The sequence below is a fragment of the Zingiber officinale genome, chromosome 2A, assembly GCF_018446385.1.
Source record: "Zingiber officinale cultivar Zhangliang chromosome 2A, Zo_v1.1, whole genome shotgun sequence".
Classification (NCBI taxonomy): domain Eukaryota; kingdom Viridiplantae; phylum Streptophyta; class Magnoliopsida; order Zingiberales; family Zingiberaceae; genus Zingiber; species Zingiber officinale.
In genome coordinates, this window is record NC_055988.1 from 144,698,669 (window position 1) to 144,719,064 (window position 20,396).

At 39.6% G+C, this 20,396-nt stretch overlaps 1 protein-coding gene and 1 long non-coding RNA gene across 2 annotated transcripts; both read left to right on the forward strand.

Annotated features, from left to right (window-relative positions):
* Positions 1 to 1,589: 1,589 nt before the first annotated feature.
* LOC122042514 (pyruvate, phosphate dikinase, chloroplastic-like) lies at positions 1,590 to 10,080 on the forward strand. The gene is made up of 19 exons (XM_042602663.1): positions 1,590 to 2,017; positions 2,094 to 2,330; positions 2,474 to 2,611; positions 2,890 to 3,052; positions 3,218 to 3,453; positions 3,839 to 3,967; positions 4,073 to 4,252; positions 4,693 to 4,830; positions 5,233 to 5,397; positions 5,603 to 5,764; positions 5,985 to 6,074; positions 6,322 to 6,460; positions 8,253 to 8,430; positions 8,721 to 8,850; positions 9,003 to 9,131; positions 9,235 to 9,372; positions 9,524 to 9,601; positions 9,672 to 9,763; positions 9,910 to 10,080. The coding sequence occupies exons 1-19, from the start codon at positions 1,934 to 1,936 to the stop codon at positions 9,950 to 9,952; spliced, it is 2,649 nt and encodes an 882-aa protein (XP_042458597.1). The 5' UTR covers positions 1,590 to 1,933; the 3' UTR covers positions 9,953 to 10,080.
* Positions 10,081 to 19,899: 9,819 nt separating this feature from the next.
* On the forward strand, positions 19,900 to 20,115 carry LOC122040116. The gene is made up of 2 exons (XR_006128511.1): positions 19,900 to 19,958; positions 20,050 to 20,115. It is a non-coding gene; the product is annotated as an uncharacterized LOC122040116 (long non-coding RNA).
* Positions 20,116 to 20,396: the final 281 nt, after the last annotated feature.

The following is a 20,396-nucleotide window of genomic DNA, read 5'->3' on the forward strand; positions in this document are numbered from 1 at the left end:
CATCTTTGTCTTGGCTTCTCCACATTCAATGATAGATGGAGTATTCTCTTTTGTTTTCTCTTCCCCTTATTAAGTATCCATCTTTTCCTCTTTTATTATATCGGTTCATTACACTGTCAACGACATACCTCGAGTTGGATGGGTGGCCCGATCTACAGGCCGCTTGACCCGCTCTCCTGCAGATCGGGCTGACCAAACACTGTTTCATCCAGACGATCGACCGGACAACGGTTTATCCGATCGGCCTATATAGCCCCCTCTCGCTCGGGCGACACGGTTGAGCCTCTGAGTCTTGATGTTGACCGTTTTAACTTTGACTTTTACTGTGACCATTGACCCGTGCCAGGTGGACTCCTCCTTATCGTCGCATCAGTTGTCGTGACTACACGCTTGGACTTATGTTGCCAAAACTACACATTTAGATTTACACCATCAAACCTCCACTTAGACTTTACTTTGTTATACCTGCATCATATATATATTGATAAACGCATATTAAATACCATAATAACTTAACTTAAACTTTTACCTAAATATCAAAATATAAGATCACATTGATTGCTCTAATAAAATCAAGTTGGTACTAAGATAAAATTTGCCATCTGAGAGGCATGGTCTGATTCTTAGCCTATGCAAATACTATTTTTAATTATCTGTTCCTATCTAGGAAGTTCATTTGGGTAAAATTGAATAAACTCTTATAATTTACTCTTTTTAGATTGAACGAGGTCGTCTCTAAAAAGCTACTAACATGATAACTTTATCTTTTGCTAAGTTAATTTCTTATCTCAATAACATGCATGATAATAGATTAAAATTTTAATAAAAGTAAAGATAATGGGTAAGCCTATTGCAATTCAAAATAAATTTATAGATAGATTTTTGTTATGAATTTAATAGTACTTTTATTTGTCAAAAATAATATAATTTGAGAAATTATAAAGAAACATTATAGAGGGATAAAAGAATAAAAGATATACTGATTTTAAATTTTAAATTTTAAATTTTAAATTTTAAATTTTAAATTTTAAATTAAAGAAGAAGATTTTTTTTATACATGTGATAATTACTGGGTAGATAGAGAAATTCAGTAATGTTTAATATAATTACAAGGAATGTGTATAGTCATGTTGTTTTAAATCACAATACCAATATATTAAAACACTGTAGTTAAACTTACGCAAATAATGTCCCACACAATCCAAATGCACACTGAAAATAATGTATATAGATTCATAAAATAATAAAATTAAAAGGCAGAAAATCAAAACGATATTTTTTTATATGGTCAATTTATAGTGAAAAATGATTACATTTAATGTTTCTTATAATTTATTATTATGTAAAAAATGATAAATAATGTTCAATTAATTATAGGATAATAGGATTTTTTTCCTAAGACTATATTTTTTTTAACATTATAAATAAAAAAAGACTCTTTCAATTTTCTGATAATTAAAATTATATACAGATGTATTTTAATAAAAAAAATAAATTAAAGGGTAATATGAATTTTTGTAACTACCAGCGCTAACCTCGCTCCCGTATTCTATATACGACCAGGTGGGGTCCTCATCAACGTCATGATGGGGCCCAGCAGCAGTTGGGTGGGTCACAGGCCGCTGCCTCTCCCTCTCGCGCCACACGTCGACGTGCATGCCGCCGCACCGAAACGGCATGAACGCCATCCTTCCCTTCTCCGCCTGCTCACCGCAGCGTTAGTTTAAACAGGACAGAGTTGTCGCAGGCAAGCAGTGCGAGCCATTTGGGGGATCCGTTGAGCCGGTGAAATCCACGGTGGCGTCTCTGTCTCATCCACCTCGTAGCCTTCGCCGCCAAAATCCATGCGAGTATAAGTAGAGAGCTCCTTCTTGAGCAATGCAATGCTGTGCCAGTGGAATTCATCGGCCAAGTCTAGTTTCAAACTCGAGAAATGGCTCCTGCTGGTCGGTGTTCGCAGAGGGTGTTCGCCTTTGGCAAGGGGAGGAGCGAAGGCGACAAGAGCATGAAGAACTTGGTAAGCGCGCGCGACATGTTCGACGCAATGTCCGATCGAACATTTTTTACTGACTTTTTAGCTGCATAACGTGTAGCTGGGTGGGAAAGGTGCGAACTTGGCGGAGATGTCTAGGATTGGACTGTCGGTGCCGCCAGGATTCACGGTGTCGACGGAGGCCTGCCGGGAGTATAACGAGGAGGGTGGGAAGCATCTCCCGAACGGCCTCTGGGAGGAGATACTGGAAGCTCTTGGGAAGGTGGAGGAGAACATGGGAGCACGTCTCGGCGATCCTTCAAGGTCGCTCCTCCTCTCCGTTCGCTCTGGCGCTGCGGTATGTTGTCCATGCCAGAGGCAAATAACTTTGATATCTCCTTCAATACAGAATAGAGAGAGAGAGAGGGAGAGAGAGAATTAGCCACCAAATGGATTCAATTACGATCCTGTTTGACACATATATGCAATACTTGTGTGTAGGTGTCGATGCCGGGGATGATGGACACAGTGCTCAACTTGGGACTCAATGACGAGGTGGTGGTTGGGCTGGCGATGAAGAGCGGGGAGAGGTTTGCTTACGACTCATATCGTCGATTCTTGGACATGTTCGGAAATGTGGTAGGCATTAGTGCCGAATATTTCTCCAATTCATGCTGGTGTTTTTTTCTTCTGTGCTCTATTATTTTAGCTGATTAATTCTTCCTTGAAAGACAGTATATGTTAAATGTTCATGTTGGGCCAATAGGCATGGAGCATCCTGGTTTGAATATGGATAATGCATTTTAAAGTTGAACAATATAAGATTCATTTTAATCTTTAATTGACCAGTAATAATTGCATGATATATATCTTTCAGACTAAAACAAGACTGATAAATACTGCAATGGTTTTTGAAGGTTATGGGAATCCCGCACTCTCTGTTTGAAGAAAAACTTGAAGCTCTAAAGATGGCAAAAGGAATCAAGACAGACACCGACCTTACTGCAACTGACCTCCAAGAATTGGTTGCTCAGTACAAGAATGTGTACCTTGAATCCAAAAGGGAGCAGTTTCCTACAGGTAAATTTTCTCCCGTGAATCCTTAATCACATAAATTAGCCTTCTATGGCAAGATGCCCTAGATCATTCTTTGAATTTCAGCTTCCTTAAGTTCTTTTTTAGTTGCTCATTGCTAGACATAAATTTAAACACCTCCAAATTAATTGACCGCTGCATTGCTTCCAGATCAAAAAAGGCAGTTGTATCTGGCCGTGGTTGCTGTCTTTGACTCATGGAACTGTCCGAGAGCAAAGAAGTACAGAAGCATCAATCGAATCAAAGGGTTGAAGGGAACTGCAGTGAATGTGCAATGTATGGTGTTTGGGAATATGGGGGACACCTCAGGAACTGGAGTGCTCTTCACTAGGAATCCAAGCACGGGTGAGAAGAAGCTTTACGGGGAGTTCCTCATCAATGCCCAGGTGTTTCACATATCTCTATATTTTTCTCCTTTCCATCTCATCCCTTTGAGAAACGTTGGGAGACTTGCATCATGATCTCTACTTCTCATTTGGTGTTAAATTCCACTGTTCATTTGTTACCAAACAATCAATTGATACACCATATTAAGTGTATTCTTATAGAAAAGGTTAATGATCTTTGAGCATGATTCGGTTGACAAGTGTCAATTACTCTAGGAACATTCTCGGATATAGATGATCTCTCATTGATATATTGTGAATTACATTTCTGTTTCATGTTTATATCTTTCTTGTTCAACAGTACTTTTTTTGTGATAGTTTCTGAATTCATTGTCAACATGCATCTGCACTGTTTTTCACAATTTAGTTTAAATTTTCTTTATAGGGTGAGGATGTAGTTGCTGGAATCAGAACTCCGCAGGACCTGGATACTATGAAGAAATGCATGCCCGAAGCTTATAATGAACTTGTGAAGAATTGTGAAATCCTAGAGCGTCATTATAAAGATATGATGGTTAGATTCTTTCTTTGAGGTCTCTCTTAAACCGCATGAAGTTTCATCCTTAAAATTGATTAATGGATGTCACCTAGTGGAATATGTTTTGCTATGTTGCTGCAGGATATTGAGTTCACTGTACAGGAAAAGAGGCTTTGGATGTTGCAGTGTAGAACTGGAAAGCGCACTGGCAGAGGTGCAGTAAAGATTGCAGTTGACATGGTCAAAGAAGGCCTTGTCGATACCCGTACTGTTATTAAGATGGTGGAGCCAATTCACTTGGACCAGCTTCTTCATCCACAGGTATATTGTTTTGATTTGTCCATGATCAGACCAACATTTCAAATGCCAAATGTGAAACGACTAGTATATATTTTCTAATGATCCCAATCATTCTTGTACTAGTCTCCTTTCGCATATTATTCTACCAGATGATGAAGATCAATGGATCAACTAAAAGTGGTTTCTAAAATAACCATACGCTAAGAATTCTCATCATAGATACTTGTGGTCTATATTAAAGACTTCAATGCAATTTAACTGGTTGTGCACAAAATCTTTTGTTTTAAAAGTGGTATGTAAGCTTTACTATGCAGTAAGCATTTTTAGTGGCATAACTTTGATCTGTATAGTAAGTACTATGGCAACCAAAACAACAAAATATATTCCCATTTTTTATTTGAAATCTCCGAAGAGAAAATGTGCAAGATGTTGGGTTTATTTTACTAAATTCTTTTGTTTAGTTTGAAGATCCATCCATGTACAAGGATAAAGTGATTGCAAGAGGCTTGCCTGCATCACCAGGAGCTGCAGTTGGTCAGGTTGTCTTCACTGCTGATGATGCCGAAAAATGGCACGGTCAAGGCCTGACCGTTATTTTGGTCAGTTGCAATATTATTTCTATAAATTATTAATTCAACTTTTGCATTAGGTGGTTGTTTCATTTGACATTTGTTAGGAACATCTCCAAATCTTGTTTGATAACGTTTATTCAAGTTTCTTCTTTTCATCCTATAGAATGGTTTACCCCTTTGTATTACCTTCCCTACAAAATATAAAATAGCACTCAATAAAAAAGAAATTGATAAATTATGGTACATTGTTTTAGAAAAAATTATGTTTTTGGTGAGAAAGGGCATGTTTAAGTAGTTGACTCCATCAATATGTTTTATATTCATAAAGTTGTTGATTATGCATTTAATTATTATGTTATTTACTATGCTATAAATTAGTTTAACTTGCAATTCACTAATTACGAATGACAATCTTTTCAACATTTAAAGGTAAGAACAGAGACAAGCCCAGAGGATGTTGGCGGTATGCACTCAGCTGAAGGAATTCTAACTGCGAGAGGTGGCATGACTTCCCATGCAGCTGTTGTAGCACGTGGGTGGGGGAAATGCTGTGTGTCTGGCTGCTCTGATTTAACTATTATAGAAGCAAATAAGGTGTGCTGAAGTTTCAAAGTCATTTTTGTCACTATAGGAAAAGTAACATTTCATGGAATCACGATACACATCGTAGCAACTAGTTAATGACCAATTTGTTTTTTTGCTGATTGCCATGGTTAAACTTCATTAACACTCATGGTGATAACTTATTTCTGTGTTCTTCACAAATAGCATTTAATTGTTGAGTTTGCTTTAATTTTAGGTGGTGCTGATTGGAGACAAAACGATACATGAAGGTGACTGGATATCACTCAATGGATCAACAGGTGAAGTAATTTTAGGAAAGCAAGCACTTACACCACCAGCTTTAAGTGGCGACTTGGAAACCTTCATGTCATGGGTCGATGAGATAAGGAAACTCAAGGTATTATATTGAAGTAATAGTTAATGATTTTCTTATTAATTACAGATAGTGCACCTCACATTCACTTAATACCCATAAGAATTTAGGTTCAACAGATCGATAGGTTGCATATATTAATCAGGATAGAAATACTTTCTTTAGAACCATCCAACATTTATTTCATCTTTTTCTATTATTCCAAAAAAATTATTGATATTCAACAAAATGGCCATCCTTTTAGGTCATGGCAAATGTGGATACACCTGACGATGCACGAATAGCAAGAAAAAATGGTGCAGAAGGGATTGGACTTTGTAGGACAGAACACATGGTTTGTTAATATGTTCACTCATTTTTAGAGGCAGTTCATCTTTAGTTGTGATTCTCCAATTTGAAATTTCATCAATTTTTTAGGATTTACTTGTAAATTAGAAGATCCAAGCTAATGCTATTGTGTTTGGTACAGTATTTACAAAGTTGAAACTTGAATGCAACACTAAACCTTGAAATATTCTCACTAATTATGTTTACTTTTTTAATTTTCCTTTTATTCATATTTAACATCCATTGTTCCTCAGTTTTTTTCTTCAGATGAAAGGATAAAGGTTGTTAGACAAATGATAGTGGCACCAAATAGTGAGCAAAGGCATCGGGCCTTAGATCTCCTCTTGCCCTATCAGCGATCAGACTTCCAAGGAATATTTCATGCCATGGATGGTAGGTTTTCATTAAAAAAAAGTTCATTTTCAACTTTGTTGGAAACTAGGTTTAAAGTATCAATCTGATCGAACAACAACAACAACCAAACCTTATCCCACTAGGTGCGGTTGACTATATGGATCCTTTTATGTCATTGGACTATATCTGCTACTATATCTTTATCAATACTTAAATAAATTTTATCTAGTTTTATTGTTGCTAATCAAGTCTTTTTTTGGTCTTGCTCTTCCTTGTTTGATGTGCGTGTTTGTCATAGTTTCATAACATCTAACTGGAACATTTATTTGTAGTCTAAGTACATGTCCGTACCATCTTAAGTGTGTCTCTTAGAGCTTCCGTCAATAGATGCAACTTCGACTTTCTCTCTAATGCTCTCATTTCTTATTCTGCCCACCTCGTATGTTCGCACATCTACCTTAACATCTTCATCTCTACAATTCTCGTATTTTACTCGTGTACTCGAGTCATACCCCAACATTCAGCTCCATATAATATAGCAGGTTTAACTATGGTTTTGTAGACTTTTCCTTTAAGCTTTAGAAGTACTTTACAATCACATAAAACACCCGACGCTCTCCTCCATTTCGACCATTCTGCTTGTATTCTATGTAAGACATCTCTCTCAATCCCTCTATTGTTTTGCAAAAATGATCCTAAATATTTAAAGCTCTCAGTTCCAAGAAACTTGACATCTCCTATCTTAACAATTATCTCATTACGTTTAATATTGCTAAACTTAATTTCATATATTCTATCTTTATTCTATTATGCCTAAAAGTATACCATATGTTGATACAAACATTATATTAAAAACATTATATTAATGCAGTTTTGATATAATGTTTGCATCGACATATGGTATACTTTTAAAGTGTGCTGAAATCAATTTAAATGACTTTTAGTTCTATGAATGTTTTTACTCAGCTTCTTTAGCTCCAATTATTATAGGAATTAGAAAATCAATTAAATTAATTTTTTTTAGCAACATGTTAAAAATATAGCAGGTATATCAACTATTAATTGTATCTTCTACCAAAAACATTGCCATCTTATTGTGCAATAAAAGGAATTGACTCTTGTAGCATCCTAGTATAAAATAACCTCATAATTCGATATGACTCACATTACATAATGCTCTAACATCTAGTATTGAAATTAGTTTTTCTATATGTGTATAAATATGCCTTAGTTTAACACTTAGAGTTGCACTTGCACTAGCACAACTCGAAATGAAACAAACACATGCAATAGCATATACAGATTCATTTATTCGACTCCAGCAACATCCCTCTTTGTTATTGTTGGTACTTCATTTGGTGCTTTTCCTATTTTTCTGCTCTATTTTATATAGTGTTTCATCTTCTCCTCATAATTGGCAATAAAATAAAAAAGGATGAATTATGACAAGAAAATCTTTGCCTTAATCGACTAGATGAAACTCGTTGAGATAGGCTTGTCTCAACTGGTACCACCATACTTGTGTTTGCACAGGTAAAATAAATGGCATTCATCTGGGTCGACACAATATCTACTCAGCATAACTTCTACTTTGAATTCCTTTGTTTTTTAATTTTTATGTGCAAAATTAAACAGAAGTTGAAATCATGGGTTTTTGGTGGGTCTAACAAGCCAATGCATTATTAGTTAGTTTATCGATCCTTTGAGAATTTTGGGTGTCTGATTCACTCTTCATTGTCTGAATTTTCCGACCAACTCTTTAATCCTTAGAAGTAGATGTAAAAGGGATTGTTGCCTTACCTTAGCTCTTATCGTTGCTATTGATTTGCAGGGCTTCCTGTGATTATCCGGTTGCTAGATCCACCACTTCATGAGTTTCTCCCAGAGGGTAACCTGGGGGATATTGTTAGTCAACTTGCTTTAGATACTGGCACAAAAGAAGAGCAAGTACTTTCAACAGTGGAGAAGCTCTCTGAAGTTAATCCCATGCTTGGTTTCCGAGGTTGCAGGTTGAACTTTATGCTTTGATTGTCTAATGGTAGTGTGCAAACCAATATGGTTACAGTATCTTTCTAGTTTTTAGAATCTTCCCTTCTTTTTTTGTCTCTTGACTTAGATATCGCCTATCTGATTATTCTTAATTTCTATTTCTATATTTGAAAAACAATATTTGATCACTTCTTTGTTTATTTCTAGTTTACCTTGATATTTACTCATAGGGTAATACTATTATAATTTTGTGTGCTTGTGAAGTTTTGGCTTATGGTTTTGTGTGAAGAGTAAGTGTTATCTCTTTTAGGCTCGGCATATCATACCCAGAGTTGACTGAAATGCAAGCACGAGCTATATTTGAAGCTGCTATTATTATGAGCAATCAGGGTATCAAAGTGTTTCCAGAAATTATGGTTCCTCTGATTGGCACACCTCAGGTTTGAATCTGTCTTTTGATTACTCCTCCTAAGTAATATTTTTCCCCCATACCTTGCTTGATTCAGAGACAAAAACTCATGTTCTGCAACTTTTTATCATAACTTTCCTGTAAATTATAGTGAGCATTTTTACCTGAGTCATTGATTGTCAGGAGCTGAAGCACCAAACTGATCTGATACGGAAGACAGCGCAGAAAGTTTTCTCTGAGATGGGAACCTCAATAAGCTATAAGGTCGGAACTATGATTGAGGTTCCGAGGGCTGCCCTTATTGCTGATGAGGTAAAATGTGTACTCGAATGTCTTTTGGGTGGCTAATCTGCTTATCGTCAACTATGAAACTTTTGATTGCTTATTCATACTATATCGAATATGATGTTGGTAGATAGCTGAACAAGCAGAGTTCTTCTCATTCGGAACCAATGACCTCACACAAATGACATTCGGCTACAGCAGAGATGATGTCGGGAAGTTTCTTCCTATCTACTTATTGAAAGGCATCCTGCAAAATGATCCCTTTGAGGCAAGTTTCTTCTGCTAGAATGTGGTTTTTGATAATTTCATTAGTGAATCAGCCTCTACAGCCTCGAACTGGATAAATAGATTCAAGTGATAAGTTTTTGAATTTGATGAAGTTGTTTGTTTCAATAAAAAATTTTCATATACGGATATAGGTTCTTGATCAGAAAGGGGTAGGTGAGCTCATTAAGGTTGCAGTGGAACGAGGTCGAAAATCTAGGCCTGATTTGGAGGTGAGATCCATCAAATATGTACTTTGTGAAGATGCAAAATGAATTATAATGTCGATCGGTCTCTATGCAGATAGGAGTGTGTGGTGAACATGGTGGAGAACCCTCCTCAGTTGCTTTCTTTGCGCAAGTTGGCTTCAACTATGTCTCCTGTTCTCCGTTCAGGTACTCTTCGTCGTCAATGTTCTTGTCGATCTGAATTCTTGCTCTATGCCACCCGGCACACAAATTTTTTAGCCAAGTTATGTCGACTTATCAAAATGCATTGGCATAATTCTACTCAAGCTCATCTTTGTCAACTCCTTTTGCAGGGTGCCCATTGCAAGGCTTGCAGCTGCTCGAGTAGTAGTGTGAGGGAGATCTAAATTTGCAAAAGAAACCCTAGAATTTTAGCTTTTCAATGTCTGTCATCGAATAAACATTTCGGTATGTTGCAAACTGTGTGTGATGTTTTACCAATAAGGAATGGCGGTTCCATGTTTTATCTCTTGCAATGGTGAGTGCTCATCTGATCTGGTTGAATTTATAAAAGTATAGGGGGTTAAATGACAATAATAGAATTATAGGGGTATTTTAGTATATAGGTGAAATGATAAATAGTAAAATTGCAGGGATTTTTTTTTAAAAAGAGATTCCGGATGCTGTGATTCGTTTATTTTAATTCGGCTTCTTTACGATTCGCGCGTGGTTCTGATGGATGGCTGACATTAAACGAAAGGCCGTTATCCGCCAACGGTACAGAGAGGATAAGAATACAATTCTCTGCCGGCGCTTCGGTTTAGCCTGCAAAAATGACCTCCGCCGCTTGCCTCCGCCCCGCCTGCGACGGTGTCTCCGCCCTCTCTTCCTGTTCCCAAACGCACCTCCGCCACCTCCTTTGATACACCTCGCTCTGCCTGACATTGAAGCTATGAATGGAGTGGTATCGATTCCTTATCTCTTTGGTTCCTCTATTCTTGTTTACTGTACGAAGGTATCGCATTTGGACATTGTGGTGGAGGAGTTTAACTTTCCATTGTTCAAGAAGGGCAGGAATTTAACATTCCATCACCATTTATGTCTGGATCAGTGTTGAATTTGGGTATAGGACATTTCATTGCAAAATGGCTAATCATCTACAAGGGCATATAGATAAAAACATATGAAACCAGTATCCTTGTCCATGTGAAGCTAATGAGCAGGGAGAAGCTAGTTTCAATATCATCACTTAGTGGGTCTAACTTTGATATCCTATTGAATTAGGGTGGAACCTTTTCCATCCCAAAATTATTAGTCATTTAGGAGGATGTTATACCCTCTTAATATATAGTTGATCCTGTCCAAAAACAGTAAAGATAGTAAGTTGGGGATTGTGCTCCAAAGTTGATGCAGCGAAGACTCTACGAGCCTTGCAACACAAAAGCACCAATGTCGGTCAGGAAGGGGTTCCCGGCGTTGGTCCTCTGATGCTCAAGTCAATCTCCGATGATCTCAAAGAACGAAGAATTGTAGATAAAGTGGGTAGAAAACGAAGTTGCGTATACCTCCTCCTATAGATGAGAACCCCCCTTTTATAGTGGCACTGTAGTGTTCGTGCATGCATCTCAAAGTGTAAGGACATTTTCATAGATGTCTCAGGAAAAGACAAGTTGAAAAAGTGTCTCTGACACCATTTCTTATGTAGTCATGCAATCCTCTGATGTGACAATCTGAAAGCTTATAAAGTATGATTTGCCTGTTGGACATATCCTCCTATTACCGGCATGAACTTCCAAAAGAATATAAGATATTTGGTGGGGCCACGCGCGGCCGACCGGAGTTCGCTCGGCCGAGCTACCCCCGCTCGGCGGTGTCCATCGGATCTGTTGGCTCGTCATTTTCCTTGCTTCTTGACCATCATCAGTTGTCTCCATCTGACCGGACGTGGAGCCTGGTCAACAAAATCAGCTACTGCTTAACTTTCTTTGTGGTCAGAGGACTAGCTTTACTCAGTTGGGAAATGCATGGCTTGCTTGTCTCATAAGCTTGTGCAATCTGCTCGACCATACTCAGTCCAGTCGACCATACTTGGTACGCTCGTCCATACTCAATCTACTCGATTGACTTGGACACCTCGCTTGACCTTGTCTTCCACATCAACCGGTCTTCCTTTGGCCTCTCCTTGGTGGGACCCCTCATCATTAACGGATCATAGGTCTCCCCCTCGAGTCTAGTCGAAAGAAGCTGCAAGTCCGACTGACTGGACAGTTGGTGCGGTCTGAAACTTCTCCTTCCCCTAAGGGTGTCCTGGGGTTTATAGCTGTCGTTCAGCTGTTGACGTCGAACCCATACGATTTTATATCCACTGTTTAGCTACTGATGTCGAACCCATATGATTTTATAGCCACTGTTCAGCTGCTGATGTCGAACCCATATGGTTTGATAGCCGTCGTTTGACTGTTGATGTCGAACCCATATAGTTTATAGCCGCCATTCGACTGCTGATATCAAACCTATATGGTTTTATAGTCGCCGTTCGGCTGTTAATATCTTCGGCTCAAGGGTTTATAGCTGTCGTTCGGCTCTATCATGCACGACACTTAGCCAATTTTTTTTTTAATTTCTTACTTATCTGTGCTTTTGACTGTAGTGTCCTCTAACTGTCGTTAATGCCATCGTAATTTCTCGAGAATCGTTCAAATCTTCCCCCATTAATGCAGACCACGCTTAGTCATTCCCTATAATCCTGCTTTCTGCCTCATCATTAATGCCACTTGTAATAGAATGACACGTGTCGTCTCTTCATGCCCCCATATGCATGATGTGATAGACGGTTGTTTGCGTTTGATGTGATTGCTATCTTTTTGAATTTAATAGTCGCGATGAACCCCTATTAAAGCCCTCGATTGAATGGCTCAGAGCAGCCTCTCTCCAGGTTTTTAAGCCCCCAGCCTTCTCTTTCGCCCTATCATCTTCCTTGCGTTGACCGTCATCTTCTCTTCTTTGTCGGTGATTTTCTTTGCAGTAAGCCCCTTCTTCTCTCTTTATTTAAATTCTTGATTTTCTTCCCTCTACTTCATGGTTGAATCTCCTCGTCCTCTCCCGGCCGTCCGCGAGCTCTGGTACACCTCCACCGAATCCAAATTTAACGGTGACGAGGTTGCCTAGATGCAATTAACCTACCGTTTCTCCGTGGGTTATCAGATTGTCATTCCCTCTGCCTATGACCACCCTCACCTACCCCCGAATGGTTTTTTAACATTCTTTAGGGACCAATTTTACGTCGGTCTCTGCTTTCCCGTCCACCCCTTTTTCTCGAAAGTTTGTAGATATTTTTATATCTCGCTACATCAACTAGTGCCCAATTCTTTTAGGTTACTGTGCGGGGTGGTCATATTATTCCGTCTATACGACCTTCCCTTAGTACCCCATGCGTTTTATTTCTTTTATTATCCCAAGTTGTCCGAGCCAGACACTTTTTTGTTTCAAACCCTCTTGGGCATAGTTTATTTTAATAAAATGCCTTCCTCAAATACGCATTGAAGGGAGCATTACTTCTGTTGGGGCAATTTTCCTAGGTCAAGTTTGACCAGTTTGACTAAGCTTGAGTTGAGTCAAGCTTGAGTCAGAATTTGAGTTTTGATGTTTGACAATATATGGAGATTGCTAGGGCAATCATCTGGTTAACAATGACCATCTCCACAATCGGACGATTGCTGGAGCAATCGTCCGATTGTGGAGATGGTCAAGGGATTGACCAGGTTGATGAGAAGACAAGTTAAGTGGGTCAGTGTTGACCGGAGATTTGACCGGGAAAGTCCTAACTGGAGTTTAGGCATCTGGGAAGTCCTAACTGGAGGTTAGGTAAGAGAGAAATCAAGTAGGTCAAGGTTGACAGGACACTTAACTGGGAAAGTCCTAATTGGAGATTAGGCAAAGGTAAGTCCAACAAGAAGGTTGGCAAGAGTGAAAATCCAAGTAGGTCAGTGTTGACCAGACTTGGTGGTGAAAGTCCTGATAAGTGAGATCAGGCATTTGGAAAGTCCTAGTATAGCTAGGCAAATGGAAAGTCCTGGTGAGGAGCCAGGCAATTGGAAAGACCAAGTGTGATCTTGGCAGGGCAAGTCCTAGGGTGATTTGGCTAGGAGAACCCAACAACTAGGATGAGGCCGATGGAAGCTCCAGAAGGCAAGGCGTGAAGGATGGAGAGATATCCGAGGGACGCAAGGCTGATGGAGGAGGCTAGAAGGCTAGTTCGAGGTTGGTCGAGAATAGCCAAATGCTAGGCGTGCAAACCCAACAGGTCACGGTTGACCGAGAGTTGGGTTTGAGGAGCTGGACTTGAGTTTGAGTCAAGTCCAGGGTGTCCAATCGATCAGGCGATCGATTGAATAGGCTCCAATCGATCAGTGGATCGATTGGAGTGTGCTGCGAAGGAAGTAATGGCCCAATCAATTGGTCGATCGATTGGGATGATATTTCGTGAGCACAGAACCTTTCCCAATCGATCGGGCGATCGATTGGGAGCTGCCAATCGATTGATCGATCAATTGGGCAGGAGTATTCTCGCGCGATCGCGAGAAGCACAGAATACTTCTGGATCGATCCACCGATCGATCCAGATGTTCCCAATCGATCGATCGATTGGGATTCGACCGTTGCGCAGGTTGCAGGTGGTGGACGGCTAGGATTGTCAGGATGTGACGTGGCAATCGATTGGGGATGAATTCGATCGATTAGAGCTACTGTATAAAGCCCAGGTGGAGCTTTTTCTCAGCAGATCTCTTGCGATCTTTTGCGTCGTTCTTCAGCAATTCACAGCGAGCTTCTCCGATCTACTCACGCCAGTTCTTGAAGGCACTTGGGGAGTTTCTCCAAGGTTCAAGAGGCGACGACAAGCACAAGCAAGCAAGAAGAGGAGTGTGTTGCGTTGTATTTTTGTTTCCTCTTGTTGTATTTGTGTTGTGTTGTGTGTGAGTGTTGTACGAGGCTTCTCTACCTTTGGCTGCGACCGAGAAGGAGGTTTTCATAGTGGAGTGAGCGTGTCGTGTGGATCCTTGGATTAGTCATCTCATCTTGAGGTGGATACCAAGTAAACCCTAGGTGTTAGCATTGTAAGTGTTTTGTTTTGCTTTGTCTTTGTATTCCGCTGCACATCATCAAGACGAAGCAAGTACGAGTAAGCGCGACGAAACGCTATTCACCCCCTCTAGCGGACATCAAGGTCCCAACAACTTCTTCATCCATTTTCCTAGCTGGCCCGATTATCCAACCGGTTGGCAAATAGAATTGGTGAAGCCTCCTCTACTCCGCCCGGGGAGCTTATTGATGGCTTCACTTAGAAATCCACTGGGGTAAATTTTTAGCTAAGTCCTTTCTTTGCATTTCCCAATCGGCTCTAATTAGGTTTTCTTTCCTGCAGTTCTGGGTAGAGAGTTTGGTCATGTGCTAGAGGCTGGCATTCTTAGAGCACGAGCTCTAGTAGCTGTGCGCTCCGATTGGGCAATCAGAAACCTCCCGAGCCCACATTGAGCAATTGACTGCAAAGGTGATCCGACTGAAGGAAGACTTGGACTAGAGTTCCAAGTAGCTGTTGTGCTTCGAACATGCACTTAGCGTAGAGAAGAATAAGAATCATGAGCAGACCCTTCAACTCTACCAGTTAACCAAGCAAGCTCATAATTTTGAGTCGAAGATAAATTCTGCCAACACTAGGGAGCTCTGAGCCATTGAAGACCTCGACATGAAAAACAACGAGGCTCGGGTCTTGGCCTAGAATCTTAAAGAGACAGAAGCTGCTCTGGAGGCCGAGCGGGATGACCAAACTACAGAGCGAACGGTGAGCAAGCTCTAGTTCGATGAGAAAGATGCTAAGCTAGCTTCACTAAAGGCCGCTATGGAGTTGTCCAAGGCCGAGCTAGAGGAGTCCAGAGAGGAATTTAATAAGTTCAAGGAGGTGGAACCCGATCGGCAAGAATCTTTTCGAGTGAAGTACCTTCGTTCCCTCAAATTCAACGACATGTTCACCGACTAGACTATTTGCCTTTTAAACTATGGCATCGATGGGATCCTCCAACAACTAAAGGACGGTGGCTATGTCTCTCCCGATCTGACGAGAAAAATTATAAATAGGGAGAAGATCCCTTAGTCGCTCTTGGATGATGTTCTTGATTACCTAACATAGTTTTCTTCTTTAAGTTTTTCAGCCTTTTGTTGTACTGCCAAGCGTAGTTTGTAAAAATTTTCCAAGTATGAATTAACACATTTCCGCTCGACAACCCAGAGTCCTCCACTCGAAAGTTTCACATAGTTTCTAAGTATGAATCCATATGCTCCCGTTCAGTGCTCATAGGTTCTCGCTTATTAATTGCCTGTTCGGGTCAAGAGTCTTTGTCACTTGGCATGAGGGCTCCGCTCACTCATAACTCGACCAATCAGATCGAGAGTCTTTGACACTTGGCGTGAGAGCTTAGCTCACTTATAACTTAGCTGAATGACTCAAGAGCCTCTAACACTTTGCACGAGAGCTTCGCTCACTTATAACTTGGACTAATGGCTCAAGAGTTTGGAATTTTGAGAGTTCCGCTCACTTATAACTCTCCCGATCAGGTCAAGAGTTTCTGACACTTGGTACGAGAGCTTAGCTCGCTTATAACTTGACCAAACGACTCAAAAGTCTATGACACTTGGGGCGAGAGCTTAGCTCGCTTATAACTTGAACGAACAACTCAAGAGTATGGAATCATGAGAGCTTCACTCACTTATAACTCACCCGGATCGAGTTGAGAGATTCTGACACTTGGCACGAGAGCTTAGCTCACTTATAACTTGGTCGAATGACTCAAGAGTCTGGAATTGTGAGAGCTCTGCTCACTTATAACTTGCCCGATCGGGTCGAGAGTCTCTAACACTTGGCACAAGAGCTTAGCTCACTTATAACTTGACTGAATGACTCAAGAGTCTGGAATTGTGAGAGATCCGCTCACTTATAACTTGCTCGATCAGATCTAGAGTCTTTGACACTTGGCACGAGAGCTTAGGTCACTTATAACTTGGCCGAACGTCTCAAGAGTCTCAGACACTTGACAAATTTTCATTCAAAACTTCTTGCATTCATAGAATGAACATTTTTATAGGTTACATAATTTTAGTCACGAACCTACTATCCCGCCTGATAAGGCTGTAGATGGTTCGCGCTCCAGGGCCGCTCTAGGTTTCTCCCGGTTTAATCTTGTAAATAATAAGACCTCAAGCTGAGTTTCTGAATCACTTTATAGGGTCCTTCTCATGGGGCCTCTAGTTTGCTGACGTCGCCGATCGACTTGACTCTTTTCTAGACTAAATCGCCGACCTAGAATGATCTGGGAATCACTCGTCTGTTGTAGTTCTGCTTCATCCTTTCCCGGTACATCATTAGCCGAATAGCTACCTTATCTCTGAACTCGTCTATTAAATCTAACTCCATGCGACGCGTTCAGAATTATCCTCGTCGCAGAGCTACATCCGATCGAACTTAAATCTCATCTTGACTGGCACCACAGCTTCTCCTTCATATACTAAGTGGAATGGGGTACTGTCGGTGGCTTCTCAAGGCATGGTGAGGTAGGCCCACAACATGCTCAGCAATTAATCCGCCTAGCTCCGTCGAACATGGTCAAGCTGAGTCTTGAGTCCTCAGAGGATTTCTCTATTGGTGACCTCCGCCTAGCCATTGCTTTGGGGATAAGTCACCGAAGTGAAGGCCTGTGTAATACTGTAGTTGGCACATCATTCTTTGAGACTCCTTCCTTGAAACTACCTTCCATTGTCAGAGATGAATCGATGAGGGACGCCAAACCAACAAACGATATTTTGCCACAGAAATTTTATAACTATCTGCTCAGTTTTCTTGGTGAACGGCTCGGCTGTCATCCATTTTGAGAAGTAGTCTACCGCCACTAAGAGAAATTTCCTTTATCCAATTGCCATTGGGAATGACCATACAATGTCACTATGTGAAAATCTGTATTAGACTTCGCCACTATTTACTTCGGCAGTCAATAATTATGAAGTAATATATTACAATTAACTTCGGTACAAAATTTAATATAGTAAATAATATTTTAGACTTCATAGATTAAAAAATACGGGCTTTACTTCTAATTTTATCTAATATTTTACTTCATGATATATATTTGATGAAGTAATAAGTCACAAAATTAAACTATATGTCTAAATGTTGAAGTAATAAGTTATAACTGGTTAAAAATATTTTCCTAGCTGAACAGGCCAGTTTATTTTTTTTCCACGCGGGAACCCTAATTACTTTACTTTTTTTCCTGCTGTGCACCCTCTGTCTTCTTCTATTTTCTTCACGTTTTTTCTCCTTGCGCCCTCTTCATGTTTTTTCGCCCGACGCACAAATTCAACTTCACTCGACAACCTTCAACTCCCCCAGCAGCCTTCCACTCACCGCCGGCGACCTTCGACTCCCCCAACAACAAATCTACTTCACCCAGCCGGTGATCTTCGAGTTGTTCCCCTAAACGCACAAAGATCCTTTCCTCTCTACAGAGCTAGGTTTGTTCCCTCTTCAACCTCTTCTTTCCTTTCCTCTCTGCCTCGCTGTTAGGTTTCCTTTCCTCTCTGTTGCTTTGTCTCTAACCGATCCTAACTTTTGTTTTTTTTGTCATGCGCCCTCTAGGTCTTCTTCGTGTTTTTTAGCCTTGCGCCTTCTGCTTGTTTTTTCGCCTGACGCAAACAATCGATTTCACCCGGTGTTCTTTGACTCCACCAGCGACAAATCTACTTTACCTAGCGACCGCCGTTCAGGTTTCTACAGCTCTAGGTTTGTTCCCTCTCTGACCCCTTCTTTCCTTTCCTCTCTGCCTTACTGTTAGATTTCTTTTCCTTTCATCTCTGTTGCGCTGTTTCTAACCAATTGTCTCTAACCGATCCTAAGAGGCAAGTCTTATTCTCTAGTTTATTGGTTTTTTTTTGACATGATCTCATAAACTAAAACCTGATGGAGCAAGACAAGAATTATACATATGAACTATTGGTAGGGGTATTTAACTTCTTGATATTCATTGTACAGTAAGAGAGACTATTGGTAGGGTTGCTGCAGGAGCTATTGCAAAGAAGATTCTTAAGATGTATGCAGGAACTGAGGTGGGTTTATTCATTGTTTTATTTTGACAATGTTGTAATATAAATTTCTGATATGGTGTTTTGTGTTTCCATTAGATAACCATAAATGCACTCATAATTCCTCTGTCCCAAAAAGGAATTACTCTCACAATCCTCTATTGCCATGCTTATTGAACTTGATATTGAATTGGAGATGCACATTGTAACTATCCTGTCTATGCATGACTGTTGATTTGGTTTGACTAGTTTTTGGTTTAAAAGTTCCAATGTAGAGCCTTTTATTTAATTTATTAAAAATATTTTAGCAACAGAGTCACATAGGTTGTCTTATCTTTTGTGTCGTCGTTGTCTATCACATAGTTCCTCCGTTATTGAGCATATAGCAATATTCAAATAATCAAATATTCGCGCTTCAATTTAGTTAATTTAAGTTAACTAGAATCTTTGAGTTTCATTTAGTGTGCCATTGGCCTTAGATGTTTATTTGCTTAACTCTAAATCTTCTATATCTTTCCAGATTTTGGCATATGTTTCTCAAGTTCATAAAGTTGTGCTTCCTGAAGGTGTTGTTGATCATGAGACATTGACCCTTGATCAAGTATGTGATTGCTCAATTATTCTAATTAATTTTTCATTTTCTTATAGACAATTGATCTTATTATGCTCATAACTTACCAGATTGAGAATAACATCGTCAGATGTCCGGATCCAGTTTATGCTCAAAAGATGATTGAAGCCATCGATGAAGTTCGAGTTAAGGGAGACTCTGTTGGAGGCATAGTGACATGCATTACTCGAAATGTTCCACAAGTAATTATTTCACTTTGTTCAGATTCTTTGCTATTATTTATATAGATTCTTCTCTGCAATGGTTTATAATAGCCTGCATTGAGTGGATTATATGAAAAACTACTTTTTACTGAACATTTTCAATTGCATTTCTTCCATTCTCTCAGGGGCTTGGATGTTCAGTCTTTGATAAATTGGAAGCTGATTTGGCAAAAGCGATGTTGTCTCTCCCTGCAACGAAGGGATTTGAAATTGGCAGTGGTTTTGCAGGTCAGTATCTGTTAACCTGGAGTAGTGTAGTTGAGGTTCTTCGTATATTATGTAAATTGTTCAGAATATTCATAATAATCAACATTTTTCTTTCTGTAATTGTCATTGAACTATGTTTATGAACTTTTTTGACTGGAAGTGAGCATAATGATGAGTCTTCATGGATGGGCATGGCAATATGCGGACACGAACAAACCGGTCTGGGGGTGTACAGGTTTATCCTTTAATCTTTGTTACTCCTTTTGTTCATATGAAAATTGTTATTAGAAGAATTAAGGTTTAATGATAATGATTCCTCTGTACAGGGAGGAATATCAAATGGAGAAACCATTTACTTGAGAATAGCTTTTAAGCCAACTTCTACTATTGCGGTAAGCTACATTACGTACCATATTTCCCTTTAACATCCATCAAACTAGAAAATGAATTCTTCCATGATGCTAATTGGGAAGAATGGCGAAACTAATATTTTCCATGCAGGAAGGGTTCAACAATTACTATTTATTAAATTTTGGTAAAAAAGCTTTTTTCTATTACCATTTTGGATTCATAGTTGACTATTGAAATCCTCCATGCATTTCCAATTTTCTAATTTCTATTACCACTGCCTTAGGAAATCGAGAACACTATGGATGAGTTAGAGGTGTGGGAC

Coding starts and splice junctions, on each gene's coding strand:
- LOC122042514 (XM_042602663.1), top strand. CDS start 1,934: ATGGCTCCTGCTGGTCGGTGTTCGCAGAGGGTGTTCGCCTTTGGCAAG. Junction 2,331..2,473: donor CCGTTCGCTCTGGCGCTGCG/GTATGTTGTCCA, acceptor ACTTGTGTGTAG/GTGTCGATGCCGGGGATGAT. Junction 2,612..2,889: donor TGGACATGTTCGGAAATGTG/GTAGGCATTAGT, acceptor TGGTTTTTGAAG/GTTATGGGAATCCCGCACTC.